Raw genomic sequence first — 14,477 nt, forward strand, 5'->3', positions numbered from 1 at the left:
GTTTTCTGGCCAAATTAATTTTTTTTCCAAAATACTACAGTTAACAGGTAGCATGTAATTTATTATAATACTGATAATACATGGCATTTTTATATCGCGCATTTTCATCACTGTGTGATGCTCAATTTATATACATAATTGATATACAAAACACGTATCTAGTATTTTCCAAAGGATAGCAAGCAGCTCCATGGGGGCCTAATAAGATAAGATAAGATGTACTTTATCAATTTCTGGAAATTTACATTGGGCATTGCCATAGACTAATGGATTTCGGAAAATAATAATTAAGCAAATAAATAATGAAAAGGAAATACAATAACATAGAAGTAAACCAACATAAAGATCTGAAGCTGGGTGGGGTTCCTGGCCTCCCATAGTGGGCAGGGTGGCACTTACTGTGTCTTCTATCCCTTATATCTGTTTTCCAGTTTGCTTTCTGTTTTTTTTGTTGTCTTGGAATGATATTCCTTGGTTTTGCCCTGGCTATGGCCGGTATGCTTTGCTGGGAGGGAAACAATCAAATGCATAGTTAGTGTTTTGGGAGATGATAATTTTCCTCTTGTAAATCATCTCTCTTTTATGCACTGTATTATGTTTGGTTTACATACATATTATACATGGCTTGTAAACGTTTGAGTATATTTCTCTTAGGTGGAACCTGTGCTTGTGTCTGGATGAGACTTTTAGCTGATCTTAAACTAAGTACTTTGGCGGTGTGCTCTTGGAATCTACATCTGTTTCCTATTTGAACTAATTCCCATTTGTTCTACCCTTGCTTGAGTGCTTTAATTGTAATTCTAGAACTTTTTACTATCCCATTTTCTTCCTTTTTACTGGCGCTGATATGACCTTAATGTGTTACAAGCGCCGTAAAACCCATAAAAACAAACAAACAAACATTCTAGTAGATGTAACATTTAAAATAAAAATGTAATGCGCAAGAACTGTTCATAATCAATGGGACGCAGGTCATATACAGTGACAAATTAGCGAGCAGGCACTGGTGTAAAACCCTTCAAAACAAAAACTAACATAAAGCTCTGAAGGACTACTTTTTGTACTTTTAGTTAACGTTACCATGGTATAATGTGTACGACGTTTTCGTTACAATTTTTTAATGTGTACGACGTTTACACACATACATACAGAAGTTAAGGGTTCTCCTTATGAATCACTTTTCGCTGCACTAGCACACACCAATAGTATTGACGTCAAACATTAACCTACTTTATAGCAGATTGATGTAATGGTAATAATAATAATAATAATAATAATAATAATAATAATAATAATAATAATAATAATAATAATAATAATAATATAAATAATAATAACAATATTCTTCTTCTTCTTCTTCTTCTTCTTCTTCTTCTTCTCTTCTTCTTCTTCTTCTTCTTCTTCTTCTTAATATAATAATAAATAATAATAATAATAATAATAATAATATAATAATAATAATAATAATAATAATAATAATAATATATTAATATTATTATTATTATTATTATTATTAATATATAATAATAATAATATAATAATAATAATAATAATAATAATAATAATAATATGATGATATGATGATGGTGATGATCAATAATAAATAATAATAATAATAATAATAATAATAATAATAATAATAATAATAATAATAATAATAATAATAATAATAAATAATAATAATAAATATGATAATAATAATGATAATAATGATAATAATAACAATAATAATAATAATAATAATAATAATAATAATAATAATAATAATAATAATAATAATAATAATAATAATAATAATTATTATTATTATTATTATTATTATTATTATTAATATATATAATAATAATAATAATAATAATAATAATAATAATATTGATGATGATGATGATGATGGTGATGATCAATAATAATAATAATAATAATAATAATAATAATAATAATAATAATAATAATAATAATAATTAATAATAATAATAATAATAATAATAATAATAATAATAATAATGATGATAATAATAATGATAATAATGATAATAATAACAATAATAATAATGATAATAATAACAATAATAATAATAATAATAATAATAATAATAATAATAATAATAATGATAATAATAATGATAATAATGATAATATTAATAATAATACATGGAATTTATATCGCGCAATTTCACCCCTTGTGTAATGCTCAATTAACGTGACAGTAAATGACATACAAAAGTTACCTATATAAAACGTCCTACCACAATGATATCAATCGCAGCAGTGTATGTAATACCGTATATCAATATCATGAAAATGTATCGGTAAAGAGGTAGTGCTTTTACAATGATTTAAAACTATCAATAGATTTTGGTTCTCTTTTATCATTCTGAATATTCCTACGATATAGATAGAACGAAGATGACGTCACTCAGGTCTTTGTTATTGTTTTTTGCCATCCATGTTTATGAGCAGTTCACACTAAACTGTATTAACCAGACCTTAAAAGTTCAAGGTTACACATAGTTTTGTGTGTTGGTCCGTCATACTTCCGGATGGCAATATTGTGAGTTTCTTTGCCAAGCGCACAGCGTCAAAAGAAGGAAAGAAGTCGGCGTCTCTCAGCTATTTGTTACTATTTTTAGATATCCATTTGGATGATTGGTCGTTTACTACAATCAGACTATAGATAGAATGCGCTTGGCCAAGGAGTTCACAACATTGCCATCCGGAAGTATAACGGACCAACACACAAACTCTGTGTAACCATGAACTTTTATAGTCTGGTTAATACAGTTTAGTGAGAACAACTCACAAACGCGGATGGCAAAAACCATAACAAAGGCCTGAGTGACGTCATCTGCATACTATCTATAAACATTAAAGGTTACATACAGTTTTGTGTGTTGGTACGTTGAATCAGGGTGGCGTATGGTGTGAGTATTTTACCTAAATGCATACAAAGTACTCCAAGGCGCGACAAGTACAAAGATAATAGGTGACACGAAATGCAAATATACTATTACTATTCAAAAGCCTGCCTGAACGTAGTTATGTAGATAGCATGCGCTTGGCTAAGAAGCTCACAACATTGCCATCCGGAAGTATAACGGACCAACACACAAAGTTGTGTGTAACCATGAACGTTTATAGTCTGGATAATACAGTTAATTGAAAATTACTCATAAACGCGGATGGCAAAAAACAATAACAAAGACCTGAGTGACGTCAACTTCGAACTATCTATAGGGGGTCCCGATAATTCAGTTGGTAGAGCACTCGCTTCACAAGCAAAGGGACCGAGATCGATTCCGGGAGCAGTCAAAATTTTTTCTGCCCCCCCCCCCTGTCCGCCCAGCAATGATTGGGTAGCTGGGTCTGATAGATCTGTTGGAAAATACTTTGCGATAGACTAACGTCCTATCCAAAGGGTAGCAAGAATTGCTATTATCTGCTTCACGCTATAGAAATCGGAGATAAAACTTGAGCTGAGCTTTTATATATAGCAATATCCACTAAACTTGCTCAAAGCGCTTTACAAAGGGTCCCTGACCAACAGCAACATGCAACATGTAGAACGAGACATGGCGCCTGTTAGGCGATATTACAATATTTTCGGACAGAGACAACACTGTTAACGGCCAAGTACTCATTTTACACCTGATCACAGTGAGAGAATGTGAGTAAAGGGCCTCTTCCAAGGACTCAACCGAGCGAGGCTGGAACCCAGGACCTTCCGATCCGAAAGTGTGATACCACTAGACCACATAGCCTCCGGCTCTATAGGCCTAATGGCTCCGAAGGACTACTGTCTCGCAGTTATATAATCAGACTAGAAAGAGGATAAATTTATAAATTATGATCATGGACAAATCATGACACGCTGTCAAAGGGTTATGTAAAGAACAGCCACCGCCATCTTTACCAACATCAATTATCAAAATTATCCACAATTAATACCTTAAGTAAATTCATCGATGGCGGGATTTCAACAACAATGCTGTTACCAGATTGGTATTAATAGCCAAGCACAAAATCGTGACTTCATGTTGTTAACAGTCAATCTTTAGCAGCCAAACATTGGCAAAACACCCTTTTTACAATTTGGCCAGGAAATTTTGACTTCCTTCATCGATTTATTAAAATGACTTGACCCAACTTGTCAAAATTCTTAAAAATATTATGACTTCTTTGAAATTTCCACACTGGAGTCTCGAGTTTAATCATTGTTTGGCAAGTTATGGGCCATTTTAATTGATCGACATATAGGGGTAAGTGTTTTGTGGCCAAAACATGAAAATATTATTTCTCCAGTTTATGTCAAGAGCTGTTGCTAATTAGTAGCATGCACTATACATTATTATAAACCAATCGCGTTTTCGTTAGAGTAACAGTCTTATGTAAACACACAGTAATCTACATGTCGAATGCGAGCTCTAGTAGTGCTCGTCCACTTAACTGGGTATAGATGTTGTGCGCTTGGCTAAGAACTCACAACATTGCCATCCGGAAATATAACGGACCAACACACAAAACTATGTGTCATCTTGAAGGTGTATAGTCTGGTTAATACAGTTTAGTGAGAAAATTACTCACAAAAATGGATGGCAAAAACAATAACAAAGGCCTCAGTGCCGTCATCTTCGATCTATCTACAATGACGGATACTATCTTAAGAGTGTTATAATTCTGATGGGTGGAAGGGTGGTCAGAAAAACATCGAGACTGCATTTAGGATTGATTTCTGTCCCTTTGCCTGTGAAGTGAGTGCTCTACCAACTGAGCTATCGGGACCCCCATGACGACAATGAACCCATAACACTTTGGGCTATCAGTCCTGCAAATAAACACATGTCGACGACAAGAGAAAGGATTTGAGATTAAAAACGTGTGCTTTTATATAGCAATATCCACTAAACGTGCTCAAAGCGCTTGACAAAGGGTCACTGATCAACAGCAACACGAGTCATGACGCCTGTAAATTAAGTAGCCTATGTAAGTCAAAAATATCAAACTTGGATTACTTACTTACTTCAACAGACTTACTTATCCGAACCAGCGACCAGCTGAGCTCTAGCTCTTCGGTCTTGTGGCCATGACGTAAAAGTTAGAAGTCTTTTCTAGTTGTTTCAGGTGACTATACAGTTTACAAACTAGTATTAAATCTGGGCTCGTTGAGGATAATGAATTTATCTTCGTATTCTCTGTTGATAGTGGCGAAATCGTTTGCAAAGACACGTAAACAATTACAATTTTTTTCGACAGAGACAACGCTGATGACAGCCAGGTACTCATTTTACACCTGAATACGGAGAGAGAAATTGAGTAAAGAGCCTTTTCCAAGCACTCAACTATGCGCCGAGCGAGGCTCGAACTCAGGACCTTCCGATCCGAACGCGAGTGTCATACCACAAGACCACATAGCTGCAGTCTCATTAGATTTGACTCCATTTATATTTCTGTAAGTCACGGTATTTGTGCCCCATTGCCTTAATCGTTACTAGAATTGAAATAATTTTACTTTTCTGGCCATTTTAATTAATTTCCATTTTTTACAACCATTCTCCAGAAGTAACCAATACAGACGTTCGTCCATAAGCGACTCCATTCGAGACACGGTTCAACTCGAAGACCTCCTCAGCAAACCAACACTGGCAGACCCCGAATCTGTCTTCAGCGAGTTCTTAATCGACGCCAGACTCTCTGACGATTGCTCAACTACCCAGACTGCAGCAACAGTGGACGAGACAGTTCAAACCTCTGGCATGAGCTCTGCAACGTCCTCTGTCGGAGAATCTCATGACGAGCCAAGACGGAAAAGCATTGATAAAAAGGGGAGTAAAAATTACAGAAAGGGAAGCAAGAAAAAATCAACAGCTGGGCTGAATAATACCAACAATAGAAGTATTTATAAGAAGAATTCAAGCAGCAATAATCAAACGCTACAAAATGATCTTGCTTACATTTCGAGCAAGAGGAAAAAGGTACAGAATAAATTGGAATACTATGATAAAAAGGAACCATTTCAACAGGATAGTGATGTTAGAACAGAGAAAGTCATGAATGCAGAAAAAGAAGCTGGACGTACAGACACCTCCGGTGTCAGCCGACCACATCAACAATATAAATCCAGCTTAGAAGTCTTGGACACGACAACAAATCGATGTTCTTCTGAATCAGAGAGTATGTCTTTTCCATCCTCAGCTCGCGGGAGTTTTTGTCACGATCTTGGTGCACCCGTCAACTCGTTCAGACACCGTGCGAGCGTGTTCACTCCAGAGGTCTTATGTCGAATTGATGGAAGACAAGATGATGTTGAGGATGACATGCGTCACCTCTCAGATGTTTTAGAAGTTTCCGTGTCAAATCCCGATGCAGAAATGAAAGGAGATCAAGATGCAGAAAGCGAACCCAATGATACGGAAGATGCTGCGCCGTCTCCTATTGATGAGTTGTTAAATAATTCGGACAAAAAATCAGAAATAGCCTGTTTGGAGGGAGAAAATACAAAGTCAGCTACAGTAATACACCAGAATGAAAACACAAAAGAATGCGTTGTCCGAAATAAAAGAAAATGTTTACAAACTTCCTACTCTGTTGATACGACATATAAAGACCATCAACAACAACGTGGAACACTTCCGGATCGAATCAGCTTAAATCTTCAAATCGATTTTCATTTCCCAAATCAAGGTCAGTCTCAAGGTGAAGGACGTATTCCAATCGTCGTGTGTTCTCCCATCGCCTTCAACAACACAGAAAGAGCACACGAGACTGATATGCAAAGTGCACCGTTAACAGAATCTGAAGACAGTGGCAAAATGTGTCGTGAAATAACACAACAAACAGGCAGTTGTAACCTGCAAACCAATCTTCTCAGTATGAATCAACACTCGCAATCTACAGCAGTCTCCGAGTCTTCAGAAACATTTGAGACCGTTGCCACGAGAGAGAAAGACCGTCAGACAAATGCTGAAGAAGCAGCAAAAATTCTTTTAAAAAGCAGAAGCCTTCAAATGGCACCTAGAATACCGTCTTGGATAAAAAATCGTTTATCTGAACCAGTTGAGGTCTGTCACTGGGTGGAGAGGATTTCCAATTCTCCCAGATTAAAAAAGAGAAGCTTCACCATCGCAGATTTTAAGTCGCTGAAATTAAGATCCTTTCCAAACATATATAATGAACACGATGCAGTGAATTCTGATTCAGTTGAAATTGTTGAAAAGCCTCACACACAAATCAATGAAATTGATATTGACTCAGGAAATGATAATGTCGAGTTAAGTGGTTCATCTCAAGTCGAGACAAACACCCCAAATATTTCAAAATGTAAGGAGAAAGAAAACACAGAAACCTGTGATTCGAATGAAATAAAAAGTGAAGACGTCAAGTCAGCAAAAATGAATGCAGGAAGGAACTCCGAAAACAATGGCAACTCTAATAATGATATTTCAGTTGAAGATAATGGAGAACGAACCCCAGAGCTGTCCACCACTGTCAGTGCTGATCCTCAAGACATAAAAATCCCATCCTCTGTTGTCAAAGAATGCAAATCATCAGATCCTGGTGCTTGTAAACAAAATGTTGAAGACGCGAAGGATGAGGACTTGGTGGTGATCGAAGATACTGAAATCAAGAATCAAATGAAACAAATAGACCCCAATGACGTCAACAAAGAGGAAGAAGTAAATAAAGATAGACATTCAAACGAAGAATCAGACCCTGCTTGCTGCTGTGACAAAAATACTGGCAGAAATATTGCATCAAATGCACTTCCAACATATGATGAAAATGATGTCAATTGGAAAGAGAATGTTTCGAAATCAGAAGAGGAAGATGTGAAGGAAGAAATTTCAAACATGGCGAGATCTAGCTCGCTGGGATTTATACCAGAAATACAAAACTCTCCATCAGAGTTATCCTCGCCGACTGCTGGAGATGAAATAGGTTCTAGTCAGACTTTTCCAAAATCATCACGCCAGAAAACAAAGATAGACCATGACGTCACATATGATAATATAATAGAAACAGATGGCAGTCAGACCTATCCAAGAACAGTGAAAAGAAACGCCATCATTGTCGATGAAAGAATTTACGGTGCTGTTTCCAGAGATGACATGATAAGCCATGAATCAATAGAAAATGAAACTGCTCAGACTGATCTTGAAATAGATGACTTGAGAGACGATGACCTGAACCAGGTAGGCTCTTGTCAAACTGTCCCCAGAGTGACACTTCCAAAGATTATCAGAACTGAACCTTCCATAGATGACAACGACCCAGAGATAGGCTATAGCAAAACCTATCCCAAATCAAACCCCCAGAAAGCCAGAGACAGAGGTACAAAGATCAACAATGATGTCACCGAAGTAGGCGAGCCTTTTATTAAACCAACACAAAAGATAGTTAGAAGCGTAGATACGAGGAGTGAGCGTGATGTCACAAAGGAAGACTGTAGACAGACTTTCCTTGACAGTCCTCAACTAAAATCTGAAAGTGCAGATACTACAATTGACAGTGACGTCACAGAGAAAGGCTATGATCAGACTGTTCTTGAGTCAACTCAACCAACAACCGGAAGTGCAGATATTACCATTGACAGCGATATCACAGAAGGGGAATTCAGTCAAACTCTCCCAAAATCAATACTACAAAAAACCAGAAGTGCGGATACGACGATGGACAATGAATTTGGAAAAGTAGGCAGTAGCCAAACCTTTCCCAAGGCCTCACAACCGAAAGCCAACAGTGCCGATACGACAATAGACACGAATGCTGCCAGTGACGACAGCGATTACGACAACCCCTGGGACAGCCTTGAAAACGCCGTCAAGAGAGCATCAATGAAATATCACAAACGGCCCAGCATCGCGGCTAATTCGGTGCGAGATCTTATGCTGAAGTCGGCCGAAGACCTTGGAAGGTTGATTGAAATAGCTGAAAAACGGCGAAGGGAGAGGTTGAACTCTACCAAAAGCACATGCCATGATTTCGAAAGTGATAGCAACACATCTCCAGTGTTCAAGAGGGTGTCACCGTTGAGACACACGGTGAAAGGCGTCGTGTCCCGTGGCTCCAATGAAGAGTTGAGACCTTTGGGGGCTAAGCCCTCTCGTGGTAAAGCAAGTAGTAAGAGTCTCCGGGCCTCAAAGGACGATAGCGTTCATAATATGAAAACAGCAATGGACGATTCCAAGACGAGCAGTAAGTCTAGAAAATTTTTTTACAGCCCCGAGAGTAAGAAAAAGGTAAAGAAGAGTCATTGAAGGATGCTGAGGAATAAAAGGATTTGCCAAAATTACAGCGGCTAAAACTGCAAAACGGTGGGGGCTGCCTGAAGCCAGGAATCGTGAAAATACTTAGGAAGAGTGAAAATGGAGAGGCTTCGGATGGGAACAAAACAGACAATGGGCGTTTCGGGTACAAACCCTTCATCAGCATAACAATAAACATTTAACGTGGACAGAGGGGTCAGAATAAAAAACAAAACAAAACTCGACTTCATCCAGGATCGATCGTGGTGAGTTAAGGGAGTGCTCTACCAATTGAGCTATCGGGATCGCCTCACAAAGGTAATCTGGTGAGTACTGATGACCTCTGACTCTGACTGCCTACTAACAACAATAAACAGCTGATCGGTTAAAAGCAGCGTTCTTATGGTTGAGTTCAAAAGGAAAGTTAAAGAGAAATTTCGTGGTTAACCCCAATTGTACATCTTTTGTATGAATTATTATTATTATTATCATCATCATCATCATCATCATCATGATCATCATCATCATCATCATCATCATCATCAATGTCATCATCATATTCATCATCATTATCCACAAAGCCGTAATCATGACGATTTTACAGTTCCTTTTGAGACAAATTTTAAGACTTTTCCTAAATTCTGTTTATATTTGTACATTAAAATAAATGTCTTCTTTTAAACTATCTGACACGGATATGAGCTGGGATCTATTGATTTTGCTACTAGCACAGTGTAGTCCTGAACAGGCAATGGGCCTATGGTGCTAGAGTTTATCCCGGTTTCTATAGCGTGAAACGGTCAATAGGAATTGCTTACTCTCCTTTGGATAGGACGCAAATCTATGGCAAATTGGTACTATCATTATGTAGTCTTTCAGAGGCAATAGACCCATGGAGTAGGAGTTTATCCCGGTTTCTATAGCATGAATCGGACAATATCAATTGTTTGCGTTCCTTTGGATTGGGCGCTAGTCTATGGCAAAGTACTTTCCAGATCAAATAGATCCAGCTACCCAATCTCTGCTGGGTGGACAAGGGAATCCCCCCCCCCACCCCCCAAAAAATCAAAAAATCTCGACTTCATTCGGGATTGAGCGTGTGAAGTGAGTGCTCTACCAACTGAGCTATCGGGACTCTCATTATCATAGTGTACGGCATAGGAAAACTAATGACTGACTTGAACAATTGCTCCAGAAATTGCATCCGGTCTGATTTGAAGAAAAATTAAATGCTATCAAAGAATTTGTGTTAAAAATTTGAATTTCAAAACTTGCTTTGCAATAATCTTATATATATCTGTAAATGATTGTACATAAATATATCATATATTCCATCTTTGTATTCATATCTGTTATGTATTAAATCCAAAATTGAATATGTAATGCTGTTTTTCTTTCAAGTTAATTCAGAAAAGTGAGTGGAGCAGACACTTATGTTGATAATAACAAGAAAAGAAGTGAGTAGGAAAGTGCCAGAAGACAATAGAGAATAAAAATTTCGCGACGACGATGGGGGCTCCAACCCGCGACCTTACTGGTGCGACAACTCCGCCTGGCCAGGGGAGAGCGAGGCTCTACTGTCTGAGCTATTCAGTGGTGGATATCTCAGACAGCAGAGCCACGTCCTCAGATACTTTCCTACTCACTTCATTTCTTGTTTCTTCTTTGAAGCTGTTATATTCATATTACAATTTTATACTTTTTTTTTTGTTTTCAGTCCACAACTTCCACCAGCTTTATTTAAGTTCTACTATCCTTACGTGCTAAAAAAAATCCAACCAAACAACAACAACGACAAAAAACAAACAAACAAAACAAATTTAAAAAAAAATAAAAAATAAAAAATCAACAACCAAAACAAAGACAAACAAAAAAATCCCCCCTAAAAAAAAAAAATAATAAAACCAAACTAACAAACAAAAAACCCCGACATAAACAAAGACGCAATTCAGATTTTGTCCAGAAAACTCGTCCTTTTAAATATCGATCTATTAAAATGACCCTCATTTTGCTAAAATCTCTCAAATTTGGGACTTTCGTGAAATATCAGGTTTAAGAGGGTGTTTTTTTGTTTGTTGTTGCCAAGATCAAGATGAGAGTCATTTTAAGCGATCGATATATTTGAAGGACGAGTTTACTGGCCAAAAGTTTGAATACGTGTTTCTTTTCCGAAATTAGGGAGCAGACACTGGTGCAAGATAAAGGTCAGAAAAAGAAAAGTTTGCATCAAACAGTTACAGACACTGAAAGATCGAGTTTTTTTTCCCCCTCAACTAAAAAAAAATGTAATTTCTCAAATAACTCAATTTTTGTAAGCATATATGGGGCTGTGACAAAAAGTCGTGTTCGTATCGATGTGCACTTATTTGCACTTATTGATTCCCCAATTCCTTATGGGATCATTTTGTTGTAATGAAAATCTTAAAAAATGACGCGAAATAATGTCCATTACAACAATGTTAAACGAGACCCATAATTGGGTTCGGATGTCAGACCTGTATATATGTACACGTCGATTCGTATCGTTAACCACATAAAATACTCCAATATTAAGTTATATTTAAAAAAAACTTAGAAAAAAAAATCCGTTTTCACCATTTTCTTTAGGCTGAACAATAAAAAATAAACAAAAATCTGACGAATTTGTTTCAAAATTATAGTGTTCATAATATTGTAAATTGTCACGTACGTGTGAAGAAAACTGACACCTTTATCCACACTTTTTCGAACCTTTGAGAAAAGATTTCTGCTATTCTCGTGGGTCCAGACTGGCATTTAAAAAATATTCTTGTGATGAAGACGAAATCTTTCCATAGTTCTTTAAAATAAATAACTTAGTATTGGAGCATGTTTGTGGCGAATGTCTCATATTATCTATGCACAAAAGTTACACAGAGCATTTAAAGGTTTTTAGGACCTATTAGCTCTAAAACGATACAATACTATACGATACAATACGATACGATACAATACGATACGATTATCACATTGTTTCAAGAAATCGATGCATAGAATTACACTGATACAAGAGGTGGGCTGGAAAGTATTGGAATTCCCTATAATTTCAAATATATTTGACTTAGAATCTTAATATTTGGTATAAACACTTTCTTACTAATTGGCTTTGATGTGTCAAAATTTCTAAGGTCTGTAAAACGTCTTTGCGTGACGTAATCGCTTTTGTCTATTGCGTGGTAAACAACCTTGGTCAAAAAAAAAATGAAGCAGAGTTCTGTTACTGAATTTCTGAATGCTGAAGGCTGTTCAAACATTAACATTCATACCAGAATGAAACGTATTTATGGTGACGCCTGTGCGGCGAGGTGGTCTTGTGGTATGACGCTCGCTTTCGGATCGGAAGGTCCTGTGTCCGAGCAAAGGCTCTTTATTCACATTCTCTCACCGTACTCAGGTGTAAAATGAGTACCTAGCCCTTAACAGCGTTGTCTCTAATGGGGAAAAATAAAATATCGCCTAACAGGCGTCATATCTTGTTCTACATTTTACGTGTTGCTATTGACCAGGGACCCCTTGTAAAGCGCTTTGAGCACGTTTAGTGGATATTACACTATATAAATGCTCAAGTTTGTGTTGATTATAGCACTGTATTGCGATGGGGAAGGATCGTGGGAAAAAAAGGAGGGGGCGGGGTGGGGGGGGGGGGGCGTCCGTTCGCAACAGAACTCCAAGATCGGAGGACCCGAAGTGCCTCGAACGTCAATAATCCAACTGATGCCAAATAAATGATTCTGGCAAATCGGCGTGTTCAAACTGGCATTGCAAAATAAGTTGGAATTTCCAAGGAAAGGGTACATCTCATCGTAACAGTGATCCTTGGATACAGGAAAGTGTCTGGCAGATGGGTCCCACGAATGTTGACAAGTGACATGAAAGAGCAATGAACAACAATTTTCTCCAAACTATTGAGAAGATACGAAGACGAAGGTGATGCCTTTATTCAGCAAATAGTCGCTGGAGACGAGTCATGGGTCTACCATTATGACCTCAGAGAGTCAATGGAATACCAACAAAAGAACGGTACGTGTCCAAAAAAAAGATCAAAGTTGTGGCGCCGGCTAAAGAGTGATGCTCACGATTTTCTGGGACTTTGAAGGTGCTGTTCAAATCAATTTTTTGAAAAAAGACAATACAGCGAATTCCGATCAATTTGTTGCCACGCTGATAAAAAGCTGAGTGCCAGACTGAAAAGAGTTCGACCCAAGAAAAAGGCAAAATTGCAACACGATAAAGCTAGACCCCACACGAGTCAACATACTCAAACCGCACTGAGAAAAATGGATTACTCCACCTTGCCACATCCACCCTACAGTCTCGTCCTTGCACCTCCAGACTTCTTTTTATTTCCTAAATTGAAGGAGTATCTCAAAGGAAACCACTGTGAAAGCGACAAGGACGTGAAGGCTGATGCCCGATCTTGGTGTAGAGAAAAAGGACGTCAGTTTTTTTTGCGACGGGATGCGTCAAGTGGTGCGACGTTGGCAGCTCTGTGTTAGTTTTGATGGTGACTATGTCTAAAAATAAAAAATTAAGCAATCTGTAGCTGAGATTTCAAACTTGCTTTTGATGTATTGTTTGACAAATTATTTTTAAAAATGAGGGAGTTATTATAGAACAAAAGTTTTCAGCCCACCGTCGTACATTGTGAGACGCACTTCGCCCGCATCAACTCTTACTCCGTCAAAAAATCATTAAATGGTGAAACTATCTTTGAAGTCTTGGGTTTAGTACTCATTGTCATGTTTAGGGTCGCCTCAATAAATCAGTATTGGAAAAAAAAACCCAACCCCAAACAGTCTGGCCAAAATGCACAAAAGGCAGTATGGCTATGGAAGGAATTTGATACAGAGAAGTACAGAAAAGTACCCGAGGCGTCCCGATCGGATGAATAGGAAGCCGAAAACCCTTATTCATAAAATAGGTCAAGTCACTGTTAGCCTTCCCTTTCCAAGAAAAAACCACAAGAAAAAAAAAACACCGTAACCAACCTCCCTCCCTCCCCCCCCCCGCCAACCCCCCCCCCCCCAAACTAAACAACAACAACAAAAGACGAACAAAACAAACACCCCCTCCCCCCAAACAGAAGAAAAAAGAAAAATAAATAAAGAACAAGAAAATAAATAAAACAATAACAAACCCCTTTCCCCCAAACCCCCGCCCGCCCAACAAACAACAAAATACTAGAAGGGGAAAAAAAAGAACCCCCCCCCCCCCCCCCAA

The 14,477-nt window shown here is 37.4% G+C and overlaps 1 protein-coding gene across 1 annotated transcript in view; it reads left to right on the plus strand.

Moving 5' to 3' along the window:
* LOC144972421 (uncharacterized) overlaps positions 1 to 10,622 on the plus strand; it is a 27,301-nt gene extending 16,679 nt beyond the window's left edge. The window contains exon 4 of the mRNA XM_078913586.1: positions 5,555 to 10,622. Within this exon, the coding sequence (XP_078769712.1) occupies positions 5,555 to 9,251 (3,697 nt within the window). The 3' untranslated portion in view covers positions 9,252 to 10,622. The remainder of the gene's footprint in view (positions 1 to 5,554) is intronic.
* Positions 10,623 to 14,477: the final 3,855 nt, after the last annotated feature.

Source organism: Berghia stephanieae, chromosome 5 (genome assembly GCF_034508935.2).
Source record: "Berghia stephanieae isolate SIO BIC M18660-M18661 chromosome 5, UCSD_Bste_1.3, whole genome shotgun sequence".
NCBI classification, from domain to species: Eukaryota; Metazoa; Mollusca; class Gastropoda; order Nudibranchia; family Aeolidiidae; genus Berghia; species Berghia stephanieae.